A 21,152-nucleotide genomic window follows, 5' to 3' on the forward strand; every position below is an offset into this window, starting at 1 on the left:
GGTGGAACGTAATCAACCATTTGAAGCTGATAACACTCATTATCATGGTCTTAGGTATTGATATTGAATTGATTCTACCAGTCGTATGATATCAATAATAGAAAAATAGGGATTACCAATAATAATAATAATAATAATAATAATAATAAAATAAGGATAAAATTGGTCAATGTAGATCGATATGGACTGATTCGAGATTGGTATCATATCAGTATTAACAAATATTGATACCAATCCGATACTCAAGAACTAAAATCTCTCATAATGGTGAAGTTCACAAAATAGCACAATGTTGCTGATACCTGGCTTGGAAGGCTATGTCACTAGTATGTACGACAATTTGACTGCTTTTCACTCCTTGGCTTTATTTCCTATGTCGATGATATGTATGAGGATTCGTCAATTGCTTTGTTGGTGTACAATGTCTTGTATTCTGTCACATTTTAATCCAGGGAGTACTGGTGCAAGCGCCTCGACAGGTAGGACGGCGATCTCACTAACCGATTAACGGGCCGTGGGGGTTGCAAGGGGGCAAGAGATCCCCTGCATAGCGGAGTGGGGGTTTAGAGGGCGCAACCACCGGCTTGATTTTTTAGTTGAGGGCAGTTTTGTACTTTTTGGATTAGGGTTTTTTCATTATATACTTGTAATGAGGGTTTCTTTATCTGTAATAAAAACAATACTGAGAGGTGTGAGGATGAGCATTGTAATCCTATTTTCCATTGATAGTGAAACAGGATCTCATCTCACCGAGAACGTAGGTAATTTTGCCGAACCTCAAAAATTTGTATGCATTACTTGTTGTTTTTCCATTATCTTCTGCATCAATTTAGGATTGCGTTTCTACATTGCTTCTGATTCTAATAAGATGTTGAATTTGAATCTGTTTGAATGGACTCTGGAATTGTTCCAAGCATCTAAAGGTTTTATCAAGATGTTGAATTTGAATCTGTTTGAATGGACTCTGGAATTGTTCCAAGCATCTAAAGGTTTTATCAAGATGTTGAATTTGAATCTGTTTGAATGGACTCTGGAATTGTTCCAAGCATCCAAACATTTTATCCGTACAAAGACATCTCAGGCTGGATTTGGGGAATTATAGAACCTTTATGCATATGATTAAAAGTCATATTCAAAGTTGTGGAAAACTACAAGAATACTTTAATGTGTTATGACTTTGAAGCCTGCCTTGGATTTTTGGCTTCCTCAATAGAGGCTAAGGTCATTCGAGATGCAATGCTTTCACAAGGTTGATGGTTACTTCTATGGCCATCACCTCGCATTGTTGGACTGTGATTTGGGTTTGAATGGTTTGCTTCGTTTGATTGGACGATAAGATTTATTGGCTTGTGACTGTTAAGAAAGCTATCTCACTCCGGTACTCGAATCTTCTCTAGCACGCATTTGATGATTAGACAACATTTATGATACATGTCCAGATGTAACCAGCCATTATATGTGCTATATATGCACTGGTATACTGGCTAGGATCCCCTTCCAACCCACTCTTTGCCTCTTTGGCCAACCACCATCTTGTAAATTTTCCTCAGTCGAAGCTTCTTATGTATTGATTTCATTAATAGTCTTAAATTTTTAAAAGAATATAAAAATAATGAAAAACCTAAACTGATGAGATGGAAGGAGCATGCTCTATAACATGTACCCATTCAGCTCTACCCTTCATGTAGCAAGTTACCTTCTCGAACTTCAATTGCATGTCTACTTTGAAATTTATTAATGGTCCATTTAATTGTGCTATGTGAAAAAGTGGTTGAACATCTAGAGAATACACTGATCATATATATGTGCATGAGTAAAATTCCCTTGGACAATTCCTTAGAATGTAATAGTAAGAAAAGCATTGCTAAAATAAAAGTAGTATTAAGAAAAAATGGTAACTTGTAAGTATCCTTGCTACAAATAGTTTAGCTAGGATCTGGTTTGCTTTTGTTTCCTCTCCCCCTCCTTGTAATGTTCTACAAATATATTATCCATTTCATCTCTTTTATCTACAATTTTCACAAAAGGAGAGAGAGAGAGAGAGAATAGGATTTTAGTGCCTGATGTTGGTCGTTATTGATATTGATACAATACCATACGATCGATATCGATAAGGATTGAATTGAATCGGGGAAAATTCTAAAAATATAATCTTTTTTTATTTGATATATACCATTAATTTGTTGTATTGATATCAATCATGATCACCCGATCCAATATCAATACCTAAAGCCATAAGAAAGATTTTCATGATAAGTAAAGAACTTAATAGAGTGTTAAAAAAAAAAGAAGGCAATTTACAACGCCACCCCCTAGAGAATGTCAATATTATAGGGACACCCCCTCTCTTTCACCAAATTAGATTTGGACCCCCTGCCGTCAGTCTCTGTTAACTAATGCTGTGAAATGACACTTTAGCCCTTATGAGTAAAACATCATTATTATATTATACCAAAAATACCCTCGATTCACCCTTATCTCTTTTATCATTTTCCCTCCTTCCTTCCTTCCCTACCTGCAAATCTAAAAGCAGTCAGTCGTCCTCAAGGATTACAAAATTGGCTTCAAAATGGACAGAAAAGTAATTGTTTCAAATGTGCCTTATCTCCCATTCCCAACTGCAAATGGGTTTTACCCGTCCCTCGAAAGAAAGACGAATACACAAGTTGTAGAGATCACACAAAATTAAATGTCAAAAATAAAAGGAAATAGAGATTGTAAAATCAGAAAATATCAATCAAGACCTACGAATAAGACTCTCCCAATGGCTTACAATTGCAATAAAATAGAAAGCCAATTACTTACATGATCGATCTGCCGTGTAGCAGGTGTGGCTTTCCACTCGACGGCATTGATCAAGTCTTCATTTTAGCTCTCAGGTATAGTTGACCATTTTTTGGCCGCCCCAAACAATGAAAACCAAACCTTAGGATGTAGAAAAGGTGGAATTCCCTTCCTGATAAGCTGTTGGAAGAAATATGAGGTTGCAGATACCAATTTGCGCCTTTGCTTGCCTCCAAAGCCCACCACACACGGCCCTGCTACTTCACCTTCTCTCTCACCTCGTTCAAAACGTTCAAATCGTCGACATTCCCTTCCACAGTGAACCCATAAAGATCTTGGAATTTGATGATCTTCTTCTTCGACGTTCTTCTTCTCCAACTCAGTGAGTTATGAAGTGAATAGTGTGTTAGGTTTTTTTTCTTCAATCGATTTGGGGACTAAAACTTTTAAGGGTAATTTCGGTACTCCCTTATTTATAGGGGTAAAATGGTATTTAGAAAAAAAATAAACTGTTGATGTCAGCATTCTTGGTATATTCTATTACACTGACTGACGACAAGGGGTCTGAATCTAATTTGGTGAAACATACAGAGGGGTGTCCCTCTAATATTGGCATTCTCCAAGGGGTGACATTATAAATTACCCTAAAAAAAAAAACATGTACAAAAACAAAACAAGAAATCCTCCACCTATGTGTGAGATAATAGAGGCACACAACAAGTGTGTGAGTGTGTCCAAAATATAATCACACTTAATAAATCAATCAGTTGCAAGAACAAAAGCCAACTTAATTTACCGTGGAAAACTGACAGCAACTCATGAGTCACGAGCGTGCACCTTCTCTCTTATCTTTTTTTTCACCTAAGAAAAAAAAAATTGTCAAAAAGAGATGACTCCATAAGTCTAGGAAGGCCCACTGCTTCCTAGACTTCTTTTTCCTTAATTTTTTCCAATCTCACCCTCTTTCTTCTCCTCTCTCCTCATCGTTGCGGAAAAAACAGAAAATGCAGAACATACCTAAATCGGTTACGTATTTGAGAAATGTCTCTTATGAAGATGTGATAGAGGGGAGCGGAACCGCGTTAAAAGAGATTGCGTGGCTTTTTATGATACCAGGTCCAGCTGCTTTACATGGGGAGGATCCCAACAAAGAAAAAAAGACAAAGATGAAGATAATGACGATGACAATGATGATGACGTTGATGATGGTACATAATACTTTAACCAATTAAAAAATAAAAATTAGTATATTATACAAGGATGAAGGTGCACGGCCCCACAGGTAGGGCCAGGGCATGTGTCTTGACTCTCTCTAGTTTCCATGTATCAATGGATGAACTCCCATCTGAGTAGGCGGAATAAACACCACAAGCATTCTCACCATATTTGCTGAGACCTATTTGCTTTATGTGCAGAGGGGTCTTACCCGATAAGAGCACAGCTAATATTATCCCCTCCCATACTGATGCCGATATAAGGCAATGCATAGGCAAACTCAAAAGCCATCTTATTCTTCCTTTATCTTACATTTTCTCACACTCAAGAGAAGTCATTCTTTCTTCTGCATTGCTCAAAAGCCTCCATAACTCTTACCAAAAGTTAAAGGAATCTTTCAAACCACACCAATCAAGGTATTGGAAACAATTTTAGAAACAGGAAAACTACTTAATCAAGGAAGAGAGAGTGTCAATGGGGATTCTACATAGATGTGAGAAATGATTCCCACACTATCGACATGAGATTCTATTTCCTATAAAATTTATAAAAACCCTTTATTAACTGACACAATTATGAATCGATAATTTCTACGTACCCAAAAAAATTATGAATCGATAATAGGTTTTGGGGATTTGAATAGTTTTTTTAGGCTTCCAATTGATTATATGGATTGGCTTTCTACGTTTAGGGTTAGGCTTTTTATACCTCCCCATCCTCCATGATAGAAAAGAGAGATGGCAAGTGGAGGAAGTTTTCCATCATCCCATGTAATAATGGAAGTGTAAATGGTATTTTGGAAGGTTAGATAAAGGTTAAATTAGAGAGACTCAACCTGACACTCTCTTTCCTCTTAGACTATGTGAGACTTCCTTTACGAGAATTGTAAGGCATCTTCTCTCGTGCACTCATTGACTTGATGTAAAAGATGCTATTACATGCGAGCCACGTATAAATTCCTTATCCATAATAACACCTTCTATGGCCTTTGTGTTGCTTGTTAGGCACACCAAGAATGAAATATTAATCATTTTCTTCGTATGGGCTATAATGAGTTGGATTAACCTGTCAGCTTATAATGGAGGGGCTTATTGTAAAGTGGTCTGGATCACATTCTCAACCATGCATGATTCATGCATAGCTGCCACACTCATTTAGTGCATGGAGCATTAGTATCTATCTTCTTTATATAAGTATTTGCCAATTGCACTTCAAAAAATGAATATAGATAGCTTAAACTTGAAATCTAACCTTGTGTTCCCAAAAAATCCTTTTGTTTTATATCACTAATAAACATTTTTTTCTTATCAAAGTTTGTTGAAATAGCTTTATTTAGGTTTAGTACATGATTAATATCAAGACTAATTTTCATCTATCAATAAAGTATGAATCAACAATATAAATAGTTACATAAAGTTAAGAATAATTGAATTAACTTTAATTTCTACTTTTCATCTATTTCAGGGCTCCCACCACCCTGACAAACCAGCTCTGCTCTCAACTCACCTAAACAGTGATTGGTAACCAAGTCTATTTTGGAAGCATCAACCTTAAGATGAAATTATTTTGTTCTCAGTTGCTATCAAGCTCAAGCATGAAGATTAATGCATTGTCTAGTTGTAAGGGCAATAAAAGAGGATGAAAAGAAATCAAATTAAATTAGACTAAAAATGAAAACTTTTATAATCACTATCTAACACAATTGTGTAACTAATTCTAAATTATTTTAAATTTAATGATCAAATTTTAGAGAAAATGAAGCTTACCCACTCAATATCATGCCCACTCAAACTTTCTCCCTTGACATATGAGTCCCTGTATACGAACCGTGAAGTGCCCCTTTTCGTGCTTCCATTATCTTGGCATGGAAAATTCTATTCCATGTGAACAATCTGTTGGTCCTTTGCATTAAATTTATTTTACTTTGTAAAAGTTCGAATACATTACACAATCATGATGTGGAACGATTACAACAAAGAAAGAAAGAAATAAATAAAAATCAAATCTTTTTTATGACCAATTTTAGTTTTCTTGTCTTCCTTTTACGAATATAGATTAGGTGGCGGTATTATCCAACCCTGTAGGTCGGTGCATGCCGAAGATGCCCAACCAAGTTGAGTTCGCAAATCATGAATTTCGTGCAGCAAAGAAAAGAAGAACATAGCTTTTATCTTTTTCACAAAATACAAGTATGATAATTTGCCCATGCTAAAGACAGCTGTTAACGTAGTTGGTCGGTGTTAGAGTGCATGCTCTCAAGAAGGGAGGTCATGGCTCAACTCTCCTTTCCACAATTTGTGCCTTAAGGTACCCCTTTCTAATAACATCTTAGATCGGTAGACAAATAAATAAAATTAAATTAAATTAAATAAAATTAAATAAAACAAAATAGAATAAACACACTTGGCCATGCCAATTTCTATCACATGAGGAAGAAAACTCACCCACCCCATGTCTCTACATGAGGAATAGTGTCATATTGTGGCTCATTTATAATTGAGCAACCTCACAAGGGTAATGGTTAATCAATTTCATCAAAGATTATATACGTTTTGAGCTCAAATTTGGATAACATTTTCTTCTGTGTCTCTCCTCAACCAGACATCCACCTGGCCCCTGGGACATGGCTCTCTCTCTCTCTCTCTCGCTCTCTCTATAGTGCAATTTGGTAAGGCTACACTTCAAAACCAGAAAACAAGAATTAAGATTTAGGAGAGGAGCAGAAAAGCAGCCTAGAAAAGTGGGTTATTTTTCGTGAAGGTCAAAACATCGACCCATTGAATTTGAAAACCAACTGACGACAGATCAAAGGAGAGAGAGTTAAGGAAAAGAGGGTAAGCATAGCTCGTGGCCGCTCTACAAGGAAGAAAATTAAGAAGAACACAGTGGCCGTTTCTCTCTGCTATTTGTTTCTGATATCTTCGCTCTCTATCAGCAACACAACAATCTCAAGATTTTCAGAGGAAAATTTCTAAATCTCACTTCCTTCTCCTTATCTGCTCCCGATCGCTCTGATCAGAGGCTGACGCGAGAAATCTAGATGGGATTTTCCAGCTAATGCTGCCGGTAGAAGATGAAACACATGGGCTGTCAAAATCCCAACAACCAGATTCAAGGTATGTCACACTAATATCCCTCTAAACTCTTTGAAATCGTATTTAAAATTCTTTGCTTTTCATGTTCCAGACTCATCAATTATGGTTTCTGCCCATACCCAATCCATTATTCTGGGAGATCTAGACGTGTTAATGGTGTCTGGGTTCTGCTGTGCTTGTGGGTATTTAGTTTCAGAAAGTTTTGGTTTGGGTTTCGAATCTAGCCGGAAAGTTGGATTGAAATTGGGTATGGGTCGAAATTGGGTGGTGAGTTTGGAACCAAATCAAAAGCTGGAATTGAGTTTGATATTGAATTGACGAACTTTTCAATTTCTGGGTGGTTCGGATGAAAGATGTGAGGTAATGGTATCATCTGTATCATCTGGATTAATGAACATCATTACACTCTGTTGGAAGCCTTCCGGGGATGGCTACGATTCTAGTAAAAGCGAAGATGGAGGTGGCCGGACAGACGGGTTATTGTGGTACAAGGATTCAGGGCACCATGTTAATGGTGAATTCTCAATGGCAGTAATTCAAGCCAACAATTTGTTGGAGGATCAGAGTCAACTTGAATCAGGGCCATTGAGTTCACTCAGTACAGGTCCACAAGGAACGTTCGTTGGGATTTATGATGGTCATGGAGGTCCAGAGGCTTCTCGGTTCATAAATGATCACCTCTTTCACAATCTCAAGAGTATGTTCTTCATCTCAGTTAGATGCCATCATGAATTAGTTGTGGAATTTTCAATCTTGTCTATCTTTTTGCTCTATCTACTGAATTACCCACCATATTAATCATATCAATTGTTAACTACTTTCATATCTTTGTTCCTAATTGAACAGAAATTCATAACACTACAAATTCTAGTTCTTTCATGTTAGAACCCAATCTTCGGCAGCTGGTCAGCTTGATGATAAATTTACTCTGAGAAAATGTGGACTCTAGACCAAATCAAGAAATATTGTTGGACAAATGAGGAGTACCACAATCAAATTTATCTTACTACAAATAATTTCACCAGGATCATTTCCTGGAGGGAATTCAGTTACTTGGACAGGAGTAGCAACTTTAGGTTTTGAAAAGGAATAACTAAACTTTAAGATTTATATTAAGGGGAAGTGTTTTCTGTGGCGGAGTGCGGCTCCTCTATGTGTGCACGAGGGAGCATCAACAGAGTGTCATTTTCCATTTCATGGGGAGCTGGCAGGTCATTTTGCTCTCCCCCCTCCCCCCCCCCCCCGCGGGACCCCCTGCCCCATTTGTCTAAGTAATCTAGGAAAGAATTAACTTTGACGCATGAATCCTTACTCCAATTCTGTGCACCTTCTGGTTAAATCTTTGATGTTCTTGCGTAGAAATTTTTCTTCTTTGAATGTTCAGTCAATAGAGATAGCTAACCTATGGTTTCTGACTTGACAATAATTTGTGATGCAGAATTCGCATCAGAGCATCAGGGGATGTCAGCTGCTGTTATCAGCAAAGCATTTTCAGCAACAGAGGAGGAATTCTTATCGTTCGTAAAGAAGCAGTGGATAAATAGCCCACAAATTGCATCAGTGGGTTCGTGTTGTTTGGTTGGAATAATATGTGATGGATTGTTATATATTGCAAATGCTGGAGATTCTCGGGCAGTACTAGGAAGATCAGAGAAAGCCACCAAAGAGGTCAGAGCTATTCAGTTGTCAACAGAGCACAATGCAAGTATCGAATCTGTGAGGGAGGAACTGCACTTGTCGCATCCTGATGATTCACAAATTGTGGTTTTAAAACACAAGGTTTGGCGTGTGAAGGGCATTATACAGGTGATTTTCCTTGCACCCTATTTCATTTTTAGTTTGCCCATTTTTTTCTTTCCTTTGCATTGATGCTCAATCATATTTAGCACCATATTCCACTTTTAATGAGGACATCTCATTTCTTTGCAACAGAAACCTCACAGAACAATTCATCTTGTATGAAAGCAGTGGTCTGATAAATCACTTTTATCATTTGCAGGTTTCAAGATCCATTGGTGATGCCTATCTGAAAAGGGAAGAGTTCAACAGAGAACCTCTACTAGCAAGGTTTAGACTGACCAAACCTTTCCACAAACCAATCCTTAGCGCCGAGCCATCAATATTAGTTCGAAAAGTCCACCCTCAAGATCAGTTTCTTATATTCGCCTCTGATGGTCTATGGGAGCACCTCAGCAATCAGGAGGCTGTTGACATTGTCCACAACCATCCACGAAATGTGAGATTAGAACTGCTTACTTTATGAGTTTCGTTAGTGGTATTTTTGCCTGCTGGTATTATTGATTGATACCTCCTTGTTTGTGCAGGGGATTGCTCAGAGACTTGTTACAACTGCACTTCAAGAGGCAGCTAGAAAAAGAGAAATGAGGTACTCAGACCTGAAAAAGATTGATCGAGGGGTGAGAAGACATTTCCACGATGATATCACAGTTATAGTATTATTTTTAGACCTCGATCTTGTTAGCCAGAGCTCATTTGGTGTTCTTCCTATCTCAATCAGAGGAGCTGGGGCAGTGCCCACACATGCTAACTCCTAGTCAAAGTAGTCCTACATCTTCTTTTGATCCCTTCTCCCTATTTGTACAAGGAAGAAGGCAAAAAATTATTTATGTATACTGACCTCAAGCTCTCTCAAAGACACTGTAGAGGTTGTGTAGAGGTTGATTTAAGCAGAGAATGCTATGGGGAAAAAATCTGTGTAAAAATTGTTGGGGATCGGCACAATGCTTAAAAACAAAGGCCATCATTAATAGCTGTGGGTGAGACACCCCACAGACGCCAGATAGTCTACACGCAGGCCTCTCTTACCACAATATTGTCTGCTTTAGCAGGCAGGTGGGCCACTGCACAGCTTTAAAACTCGTGGCATATTAAGGAGACTGCCACTGATTTTATTTCAAGGAAAATTGGGAATTGCATCTGGATATACCAATCAAACAACTCAAAACTACAGTAAGGGTGACAACAACTTGACTGTATGTAAATGCATCAAGAGCCATCCAAATGGTTAATTTAAAAGGATGCAATTCACAAGGACGACTAAGGAGAGGGTATTCACTTTGCCAGGTGATTTTGTATAGAATTGTGTTTCTGGCGCAAATTGATTTTTCAAAGGGATTATTTCAGTTCTTACTCTTCCAGAGTGGTTCTGTTTAAGATAAAGCTACAAATTATTGTAGGAATCATTTAAGATACTGTTAGACAATAACATACAAATTAAAAAGAGAGAATTTCCTGGATACTCTTTTCTTCACGGACACTCTCTTTTCCCCATCAAATGGATCTTAGTATTTCATTTGTTCATTGGCTTGGCATGGGAGATGATAATATACATCAGAAACTTAATGAGTACCTTTCCCAATAAAACTATCTCAGAAGAATTATTCTATAAAACTGGAAGGGATACTAAAAATGGTCTAGTTCTCATTTACTCGATGCAATTTCTAGACGAAAACTACCAGAACTTGGCACTCGAAATCACAGGGAAAAGATTATTCTTAGCTAATAGGACCGTTAGCCTATGGTGGAAAGGAATCCTCTCACCATGACCATCAAATTGGCATAAAGAGGGTTAGTTTCGACTTTTACAATACCATGACGATTGAATGTTTCTTTGTCAGTCATTCAGAAATAGCTTGAGGTAATCACGAAATAATTCTTATCTCAAAAGTGAATACATTTTTTCCTTTTGTATGAAATCCAAAGAAATAAAATTATTTAAACAAGCCGAGTCTACATCATGAGTGATGTCCATAGAAAGCCTATCCATCCTTGCATGAAGTGCAACCCTAGAAGCAACAGATACTTTCTACCAAAAAATTAAAAAAGAAGCAATAGATATTAACCTAATCATCCTCTGCAGTGCGCGGTGAGATACGGTAAGCATCGAACAACTGAAAGCATCGAACACACGCCCCAAGGGGCTCCCAACCACCTGATACTCACTAGACCGGTGCAACGGCTGCAGATGATTTTCACAGTGGGAGGGGAGATCCAAAAGGCAACTCTACTTAATAGGCCAAATCACAATAACAGAAATTAAAAAGATAAATCCATGAAGTTCCCTATTTAAACCTGTATCTGCACAATTTCCTCCAATAGAACAATAGCCACCATTCATTCTCACAGAGAATGCCACTTCAGAACCCAGGTTTAATCATTCTAATGAAGATAGAAAATATTTGCCAAAAAAAAAATAAATAAATAAAAATTAATTGGAGTAGAACACAAAATGTCAGTCATGTCGAGAACCGATCTATTCCTCCAGTCCAACAGTCTCCATGAATTTTTTTCCTGCTCCCACATCATAAATACGTCTACAATGCATCACCGTAAAGAAAAACAGTTCCACGCTGCCAACATTTTTCTCCATCCTTGTAGAAGACATGGTATGAGAACTAGTCGAGCTCAACCTTAGTCATTTGCAAGTCCATATATGCAAAAGTAAACACTGGCTTAGAAGCCATCAGGGAAAGTACAAAATGCCAGAAGATTATATCTGCCAAATGGGAGAGCCTGATATTATTCAATAACAGCTTTATAAGTAATTTAATTTTAAAAAAAACAGGCCTACATTAGATTGAAGCAGAGAAATGCATATACGCATCAATTTGGAAATTTTAGAACTTCCAATTGCCAGTGAAACTGCATATCAGAACAAACTTACTGTTAAATAAAGCCACCAACACTAAGTCCCTCCATGGGCCTTAGCCACAATAGCCGTCTGTGACAATCAACAGAAAGACCAGTATAACAAATGTACCAATCATTAAACACAGTCAAGTTATCCCAGTAAGGCAATAAAAAAAAGGCCTCACCTGCACAGAATTGGCCCTCCCATTGACTTTTGATGAAGCACCAGATGTAGTTTCTGAAAACCTGAGAAAATACAAAAGTCGGCTCCAAATATGAAGCTCAGGCATAAAACAAGCCATACATTCTAGCAAAAAAGCAACTGCAGTTAATGAAAGCACAAACATAGGAGGAAAATAAAGGTCAAAATGCAGACCTGATTTCTCTTGCCTTCTTTTTCTGTTCTTCAGCATTATCCATCTTGGAAACTGATGCAAATCTAGCTAAACGAGCTTTCTTCTTCGCCTCCTCATTGGCAAGCAACTGTGACGGAAGCCCAAACCTGTGAAACAACATAAAGAAAACAGCTCAAAGCCTGTCTAGCAGGTTACCAACAATCTGCGCATAGATACAGATCTGTTGGTTATTAATGACTCCAATACGCAGGCAACACAAGTGAGTCATGAAAGAAAATCTGTGCAAAAATGGATACCTCTCCGCCCTAGCTTTTCTCTTCTGCTCCTCTGATTTCTGAGAGACATTTGATCCATGTGAGGCAGGTGCAGTGCCAAACCTGACAATAAGATAGAATCCATGTTTTACAAGCTTAAACAGAAAAAGGAAGAACAACACAACACTCAAGACTTATCCCAACTTAATGGGGTCAGCTACATGGATCCATACAAAACAAAATAGGGAAAAAAAAGTCCAAATGGTAAAAAGGGGGGAATGAAGAGGTGAGAAAAGAAAGGTAAGAGTAGAAAGACGAGAGTAAGAGGAAATAGGCACAGCCATCATGTTAGGAGAATCTAAGCTAAATCGGGTCAGCTACATGGAATCATGCCCTTCAATAGGCTCTATCCGAGGTCATACTTGGGACAAGATCAAGACTATGGTCATCTTAGGCCTGCCCCTAGCTCTTTTAGCTCCTTCAAGGAAGAACATACACAGATATACCCCATAGTTTTGGCAAAGCATAACCTAATTCAATTTCTTATTCAACTCATATGTTGTTGGTCATAGTTTTCACGGTGCCAAGGTTCTGGCCAAGGGCCTAAGGCCTCACCTTATTCGTCAAGGGTGCATATAAACTAAAGAGCAGACAAATAAATTCACCAATCACTCAATGATCATTTAACATATTATAAAATGTAAAATACAAAAAGGGGCAAAGTTTTCCTTCACCCCACGGTGAGGTTCATCACTCCATCCTAGGGTTCACAAACCCCTATAGGGTTTTAGTACCTTCCCAAAATACCCCCACAATACCCCCCACACGCATCTAAAGGCCTGAAGTGGATGGATTCCATTCACCGTGGCCTTAGGAAAACTTGTTCTTAAAAAAAGTGTTAATTTTTCCCAGGGCAAGTGGCCCTTGCACCAACAGGGGGCTAATGAGAGTGCGTGCTGGAGCATAAATATGGATGGGATTCTTGATTTTATGGGTGGCGGGCTGGTAATTTCGAAGGCTCAGGTGTTTGGGTGCAGGAACCACGTGACCAGGTAATTCTTTTTCCCTTTTTCTAATTATCACATTTTAAGACTTGGCTATATTTGTTTTTCAAATTTAATACCCTTAAAGACAATAATAAGCTGCAATAAGGTGTACAGTAAAAGCATAGGGCCATACATGATGTCTTTTCTTATTTTTTAGATAAGAAACTAAGACCAAAAATGGTGCCCACCAAGGTGATGCTTCTTAGTGCCCAAGGTGACTAAGGAATGGTCAAGCCATGAAATACTAGGCAGGTACAGCAGGCTTTGCCATTTTAAGCGGCTTGGGGCCTAGTCGAGGCTTTGAAAACTATGTTCTTGGTGCCCAACAATTGGAACAAATAAAATGGCTTTGCCTCCAATTGTAACTACCCAAGATGGAAGCAGGCAGGAAATTGTCCACTTCTGACCCAATCTTCTTTTCCAATGGATTAGAAGGCACATTGGCACCATTAGTAAACAAATCCCATATTTAGAACATACAGAGTCAGAGAGAGATCATTTAGAATGAAAGGATTCCCAGTGCTGGCAAAAAGCAGAGTTAGCTGGGAGTCTAGCACCTGCCAGGACCTTGGGTTGACTCGGCCTGTCTGATTGCAAGTAAGAGAAATGAAGGTATTAAAAAACGAAACTAGAAACTTTTGCAGTCAAGATTCTGAAACTAACTTATTATCGTACCAAATATGATAATAAAACTTTTGAAAAATCTTTATTTTCCGATTCAAATCAAAGGAATTTGGTTGCAAAATAAGGTGAAATTATACTACTATATTATAAATGAATCTGGGTTAGTTACGCAGTCATTGTTCATAATGCTTATAAAAGTTCCCATTGAGTTTTGTGCAATGTCATTCCCTTCCAACCAGATGGAAAACCTCAAGCAAGGCAATCTGCTGGAACTCAGATGATTCCAGCCTTTCAGAAGAAATGGAAAGAAAAAAATTCTATTGCCTGTTTCTCTAAAAATTGACATATATTTGATTCAGGTTGAAGTTACACTCAAATAAGAAGAGGCTATTTGCTGGACAGAAAATAAAGAAACAACATAACCAGGGAAATGATGTCAATCAGAATATTTAACAACAATAGAACCAAAAAATGGCAGCAAAACTTAACACAAAATCGAGATTCCCTCACATGAAGAGAAATGCTCAACACAACTACATCAAACTACACCTTATCCATCCCAAGAAGAAAAAGGATACTTCTCCACAACCATTAACATAGACGAACTCCACAAAGTACTATCAAAAGATACTAGACAGCCCTAGACCTCTTCTGGAAACTTTCTCCCCTGCTAATATCCCTTGTCAAGGCAGTTGGTGTAGCTGTGGTGCGCAAAGCCCATGCTCACTAGGAGATCTCAAGTTCGAGCCTCTCCCCTCCCTACCTATCAAAATATACATAACCTTGTCAAGGCACCTCTCATGGCCCCAATTCATGACTTTGGGTATCAACTACGAAACATCTCCGACATACATCACCTACACCAACCCCCCACACGTCAGTGAGATTTTTCTACTCCATAATTGTCCCTCTCCCCCAAATTGATTGATATAACTTCCAGCAATGTTCCTCTTTCCTTGGAGAACAAGCCACAATTAGTCATCAGACTGCATTCTCCACAATATCCTTCCAACAAAAAAAACTGTTCTAATCTACAGTTATAGGACACATGTACCTCTTCCCAATTTCCCTAGATCTGAGACTGCATGAAATCGTGTGTATTTATCAATAATCAACAACATAGGTTTATTGAGTAAACCTTAAAAGACAGAATCACCATTCCCTTTAACTTGTCCCACCCCAACACAGATAGATACCTTTGGTAGTAGTTCAATTTATTAATATCAATGACGTCTCCTTGCAACACCCAGCTCAGGTTGAAACACCATCATCTTCAGAACTTTGCTGTGACTAAAAAGGTGGTTGAGAAATTCGCTACCCAGTCAGATTAAGGAAAAGGCTATACCATATTATCTTTTCTTCTGCAATAGATTGCTTGGTCACCTAGATTTCCTCACATGAAGGGAAAAGCTCAACAACTACATCAAATTACACCTGATCCATACCAAGAAGAAAAAGGATACTTCTTCACAACCGTTAACATAGACGAAGTCCACAAAGTACTATCAAAAGATACTAAACAGACCTAGACCTCTTCCGGCAACCTTCTCCCCTGCCAATATCCCTTGTCAAGGCACCTCTCATGGCCCCAACTCAGGACTTTGGGTATCAGCTACAAAACATCTCCAACATACATCACCTACACCAATTCCCCACATATCTGCCCCAAATTTATTGATATAACTTCCAGCAATGTTCCTCTTTCCTTGGAGAACAAGCCACAATTAGACATCGGACTGCATTCTCCGCAATATCCTTCCAAAAAAAAAAAAAAAAACTGTTCCAATCTACAGTTATAGGACACATGTACCTCTTCCCAATTTCCCTAGATCTGAGACTACATGAAATCATGTGTATTTATCAATAATCAACAACATAGGTTTATCGCATAAACCTTAAAAGACAGAATCACCATTCCCTTTAACTTGTCCCACCTCAACACAGATAGATACCTTTGATAGTAGTTCAATTTATCAATATCAATGATGTCTCCTTGCAACACCCAGCTCAGGTTGAAACACCATCATCTTCAGAACTTTGCTATGACTAAAAAGGTGGTTGAGAAATTCGCTACCCAGTCAGATTAAGGAAAAGGCTATACCATATTATCTTTTCTTCTGCAACAAAGTGCTTGGTCACCAACCCAAATAAAAAAAAGTCTACCAGCCCTGCGCTTTAACAAACTTGTAGTAAGAGGCAAAACCCTTTTGACATCCCTGGAGCAACACATGTAGAACTTCCTCCAATCCCCCCCCCCCAAAAAAAAAGAAGACTTTTGAGTGAATTATAGGTAAAGAAGCATTACTTCCACCATTCAGTATGAAGAACTTAAAAAAAAAAAATCCACATGCACAAATTATTAGGTTCTAAAAGCCACACAAGTCCACATAGTTGGTGAAGCTGAAGATATTTAGGATAGACACAACATGAGTCAGGTTTTCGATTCAAAGCTCATCATGATTATTAAAGCCACACATGCCACTCCCTCATCACAAAGACACACCACACAGAGGTCTTAGGTTTGCAACTAGTTACCGAAAATAGACCATTACCAACAGCTCAATGGTCTGGCACCACACATGTTCATCCATGGATGAATCCTATCACCTCTACCCATGACATTTCTGTAAACATTCACAAACTTGAGAAGAATCCAACAGATACTTTTCTACATCATAGCTACGGTTAATCAATTGACTAGACAGAAGCTTCACCTGCCACCTAAAAATCCATATCTAAACCAATGCAACATGCTATAGTTTTCCTTACTACAATCCGTCCGGTTCACCCCATTCCCTTCGTGAAATGCACTAACACACAACTAGTCAGATAGGCCTTTTAAGTCACACTAGGCTCCGACAGGAAGCTTCTAGTCCTTTAGATCTCCAACTCTTTCATGAGTGACGAAATCCTTACAACTAAGGGACAGAGGTCGGGGAGATCAGCCAATCGCCAGAGTAGATTTCAACATAATGATCCTGCCTCCAACAGATATGCATTTCTTTTTAAGAGACATATTGCAAAAGACTCTACCTCTACATCTCAAAATTCAATTAATTTAGGTTGATACCTCCCATCCTACTCTTACCAGTTACCACAGTTAACTTGCAAGATTTCAAAGTAGTCTCTGTGAACCCCCTCTTAAACCGTATGCATAGGTCTATATGTATCAAAGTTAAGAAATTCCAGGCTCGAAACTTACATAAAAAAGAGGAGGATGGAAAGATTAAAACTTCGATTATTTTCCTTCCCACTATAAAATCCTAAACCAAGTTTTTCAGCCCTACCCATTAGCCTAGTAACAGTTTCCCTAGATAAAAACACTTTAAAGGGACTCATTGACGATAGGAAGGAATAAAAGATACAATAATTTATCCTTTTTATTCATAGAAAGCCAAAATTTTCATCTAAGCCAAGAATTCAAGGAAATACAAGTTTATGTTACTGTACACCTTTTTCCAAAGTAATTGAGTGTCATGCACATATTGGTGTAGATGACATGGAAAGATTACCATTTCAATAAGTTTCCCATTAGCAACCAACAAGAACAGACGGCAGAAAACCTGTCCAATAAGAAACACTTTGCTCTACAACAATCCAACAATTATCAAAAGTATGTGAAAGAGTCATTAGCGTCTCCTAGTGCTTGTGCTAAGGCTTAGTCAAGTTGAGTCATAATCTCATTCTGTAATCTGTACTAGAGATTGTCAATACGATAAAGTCCAAATCCTCAAGACTTTAAGGTCCTGATAATACCTCAATGAAAAGTCTAGTGGAAGAAGCTGCATTTCTTCATTGGCTGAACAATTTCTCATGATCCCCCCCACCACCCCAAAAGAAAAAAAAAATACACAAAAGGAAATGGACCAGAGTTCTTGAGAGAGGAATCCACTGCACTGGTTTCAAAATGAATTACTAAAAAAGACTTCAAGCAACCATCCAAGCCAAAGGCATATAAACCCCCTTGTTATCTCTTCTAACCATTCCACTACATGATTGACAAAAGAGAGTGCAGTTGCAACCAATCTGGTGTTCTGTATCAGATTAATCGACCTACACTTTAAAATATGAGATTCACTCTAGAAACACAGTAAATGTGGCATCTTGGAGAGGCAAACCAAATAAGTTCCACAATAACTCAAGACATTTCAAAAGCTGGTAGAACCGCTGGAATCTATTGCCTTGGATCAGAGACCAAAAAGCACATCATAAGGAGTGGAAAAATGCACAATCGTAGGTGAAATGCTCACAAACATAGTCCTACTTAAATGTCCAAGAATGATCGTACTGGGAAACTGTAAAAGCAAGACTCTTCTAGTCCATTAATAGCAAGTTTGTAAATTCTAAGAACACAAAATCCAGTCTGAAGAAATTACTACGGCCACAGAGAAATGGTACATCAAACCTAGTCCGAAGAAATTATAACGGCCACAGAGACAAGGTTAATGCTTCAATAGGGACAGAAGAAAACCCAGAATTGTAAGCAATAACGCAATTTATGCTGGAAACCGCAAGAACCCTAACGTATATCATAGAACACCCTAAACCCTCCCCCGCACAGAAACCTCCACAGTTAAATATAACAGGGAAATAAATAAAAAAAGAAATGAACCTTTCGGCTCGAGAGTTCCGCTTTTCTTCTTCGGAGAGCTGAACGGACATCCCGAAACGCTCTGCACGACGGATCTTTTTCTGAAGATCAGACACTGGAGCGTCGGCAGCACCTGGACACGTCATATCTTCGCTACTCACAGCGGCGCTTTCCGTTGATTCTTCTCCTTCCTTCTTCGTTACATCCGTTGCAGGATCAGAAGGTCGAGTAGATGGATTGGCGGATGAATCGAGACGTTCTGTAAGCGATGCCTGGTGGATAACTGTGTCAAGGCCTTTTATAGTAACTGGATCGGAGAGTTCTGCTTCCTTGGGTTTCTGCATCTCCGTCGACGCCATTGATGAAACTCGAGCTTGTCGAAACAGGAACAGAGCTAGCGAGAGTGGATTACAGACAACGGAGGAGCGCTTTCGGATTTTGCTAATGCCTTCATACAGATTTTTCGCTCTCTGTCTCTCCCTTTTTCTTTTGGGGTTTGATTACAGGTTAAGTCGAATTTTGTAGCGTTAGATTAGAATCTAGATCAGCATCTTTGTGATCAATGTGCTGTCTTTGTATATATATATGGTGATTCCGGATTATCATGACACGTGGCTCATTACATGTTGCTTGGATGATCGGATGGATCGGTTAATAACTCCACGATGTTGGTTGTAGAGAGAGGATGTGGGGTCCACAGGTGGGATGCCCCATAGTTTAAATATTTAAACTAAGGAAAACAAACTGATCCAATAGAGGGTATAATTAGTGGGATTTGTTTTGGTCTGAACCGGTCATTTTGGTCTGATCCATAATCCGGTTTGGAATTTTGGATGGAAATGGACACGAACTTTGGAAGTGCAACGTAACAGTATTTGTTAAAAGAGCGAAGGGGCTTGCTTCCTTGCTTCACAAGGTTTCAATATTTTTAAAATTCTGTGAAAATCTAAACTTAATTTTCAGCATTCTTGAGAAATTTAAAATGTGAAATGGGTCTACATAGGGGTGTCAAATGCAGGCCCAATCAGTTGGCCCGACCAGTTAAAGCACGACATAGAACCGGCTGGTTCGTAAATGGCCTTGTGTTGGGCATAGCCCAATTACTACCGGTCAATAACGGTGTTCAATAGTAATCCTATATAGACTAACAGCATTGTCAACCAATTGTTTATAGCCTGATTAGTCTATTTAACCATACAACCCATTTAATTAATTAACATGTTGAAAACATGATTGCTATGTGCCAAACTATGGACCGGTAATTGATTGATCAAATAGAAATGTGTCTATGCCCTGATTTAGGAGACCCGTTATCCATACACACCAGATTTGCCACATGGCAAACAAATGATGGTAACAATTATAGAAAGTGTAGAACAGTTGGATCCCTGGGGTAGGAAAGGTAATATAGGTGCCCTTTTGATTTTAAACCCCACATGAATGGAGAGAATCTGAATCTTGGCATGGACAGACTCTTAATTTGGATTTGGTAGTTCCCATTAGGCCAGAAACTTCTAGGTGTGATGTGTCATTGCCACTGGACTGGATTCGATTCGGTTTTATTAGGAAAGTAATGGGATTCAGTTTCAGATTCAGTTTTATTGGGAAGTTGTGATAAAAGTTGTTAAACTAGTTATAAATGGATGAATAGTTTTCTTGGGTTTCAGTTTTGGGTTTTCTTCTGTCCATCTAAATTGGAACCCAACCCAGTGAGATGCCGTCAATGAAGGTGACTAGTGTTCGTTCTTTCAGAACGGGCAACTGGGTTTCGACTGCCTATTGTGCTCCGGAAGCATTGGATTGAAGGACACTCGCATCCTGTCCGGCAGCCACCAAAAGGGTTTTCTCCGGTGGTAGCTGCCGGAGAGGGTGTGAGTCTCCCTCAATCTAATGCACCATGCTCTGCTCGCTTCATTCTTTCACTTCTTTTCCCTATTGGGATTGGATTGTGACCCTCTTCGCTTTTAGCGCAGGTAAAGATCAAATTAAACCAGATAATTAACTGCTCTCCTTTCTTAATTCATTTCTCTCTCTCTCTCTCTCTCTCTCTCTCTCTCTCTCTCTATATATATATATATATATGTTCATGATTGAGGCTATTTCGTCGATGTTGTCTGTTTAGCTAGATTGATTTGTTTATTCACCGGCAGTAGTCTTAGTAAGGGCATCTCTCATGGCTGAATTGAAGTATGATTAGATTGATTGACCCCGAATCCATAAGCATCATATATATTTGACTTAGAACAACCCTTTCTCTTTCTTTCGTATGTGAATCCTCCTAACACATATGGTTTATCAGAACCACCCCCAACCCCTCTCCACACACACAATTAACACCTTTTCTTTTCACTCACTTTGGCTATAATAAGATTGTAGATTTAGGCTGCGTTTTGTAACGACGTTTCGTGTCATAGAAATTTTAGTTTTCAAAATGTCTTTTTTTCTTTTTGAACGAAACTGGAACGACAGAACTACCTTTTATCGTTCCATAAATTCTTGTTTTTTTCTTTTTTCTTTTTTTTTTTTCACTTTTTGTT

General features: G+C 38.5%; 2 protein-coding genes across 12 annotated transcripts; one reads left to right on the forward strand and one right to left on the reverse strand.

The window, feature by feature from the left end:
• Positions 1–6,624: 6,624 nt before the first annotated feature.
• Positions 6,625–9,817, forward strand: LOC122057305 (probable protein phosphatase 2C 38). 2 transcript variants are annotated; one of them, XM_042619356.1, is made up of 5 exons: positions 6,625–7,115; positions 7,448–7,791; positions 8,533–8,900; positions 9,094–9,330; positions 9,419–9,817. In XM_042619356.1, the coding sequence occupies exons 1-5, from the start codon at positions 7,057–7,059 to the stop codon at positions 9,647–9,649; spliced, it is 1,239 nt and encodes a 412-aa protein (XP_042475290.1). In that variant the 5' UTR covers positions 6,625–7,056; the 3' UTR covers positions 9,650–9,817. The 2 variants fall into 2 exon arrangements, with proteins under 2 accessions (XP_042475290.1, XP_042475291.1); XM_042619357.1 differs by having other exon boundaries at positions 6,626–7,115; positions 7,512–7,791.
• Positions 9,818–11,150: 1,333 nt separating this feature from the next.
• LOC122058475 (protein MODIFIER OF SNC1 11-like) lies at positions 11,151–19,109 on the reverse strand. Of its 10 annotated transcripts, none has more exons than XM_042621165.1 (6): positions 18,637–19,109; positions 12,397–12,477; positions 12,121–12,246; positions 11,930–11,990; positions 11,686–11,756; positions 11,151–11,518 (listed from the first exon to the last, which is right to left on the reverse strand). In XM_042621165.1, exons 1-5 carry the CDS (start codon positions 18,972–18,974, stop codon positions 11,718–11,720), a joined length of 645 nt encoding a protein of 214 aa, XP_042477099.1. In that variant the 5' UTR covers positions 18,975–19,109; the 3' UTR covers positions 11,151–11,518; positions 11,686–11,717. The 10 variants fall into 10 exon arrangements, with proteins under 10 accessions (XP_042477099.1, XP_042477098.1, XP_042477097.1 ...); XM_042621164.1 differs by having other exon boundaries at positions 11,151–11,524; XM_042621163.1 differs by having other exon boundaries at positions 11,151–11,610.
• Between the last annotated feature and the right edge of the window lie 2,043 nt (positions 19,110–21,152).

Source organism: Macadamia integrifolia, chromosome 12 (genome assembly GCF_013358625.1).
Source record: "Macadamia integrifolia cultivar HAES 741 chromosome 12, SCU_Mint_v3, whole genome shotgun sequence".
In the NCBI taxonomy this organism is placed as follows: Eukaryota; Viridiplantae; Streptophyta; class Magnoliopsida; order Proteales; family Proteaceae; genus Macadamia; species Macadamia integrifolia.

Coding starts and splice junctions, on each gene's coding strand:
- LOC122057305 (XM_042619356.1), top strand. CDS start 7,057: ATGCTGCCGGTAGAAGATGAAACACATGGGCTGTCAAAATCCCAACAA. Junction 7,116..7,447: donor TCCCAACAACCAGATTCAAG/GTATGTCACACT, acceptor TTCGGATGAAAG/ATGTGAGGTAATGGTATCAT. Junction 9,331..9,418: donor TCCACAACCATCCACGAAAT/GTGAGATTAGAA, acceptor TTGTTTGTGCAG/GGGATTGCTCAGAGACTTGT.
- LOC122058475 (XM_042621165.1), bottom strand. CDS start 18,974: ATGGCGTCGACGGAGATGCAGAAACCCAAGGAAGCAGAACTCTCCGAT. Junction 12,247..12,396: donor AGAAAAGCTAGGGCGGAGAG/GTATCCATTTTT, acceptor GTTGTTTCACAG/GTTTGGGCTTCCGTCACAGT. Junction 11,757..11,929: donor GGAGGGCCAATTCTGTGCAG/GTGAGGCCTTTT, acceptor TCTGATATGCAG/TTTCACTGGCAATTGGAAGT.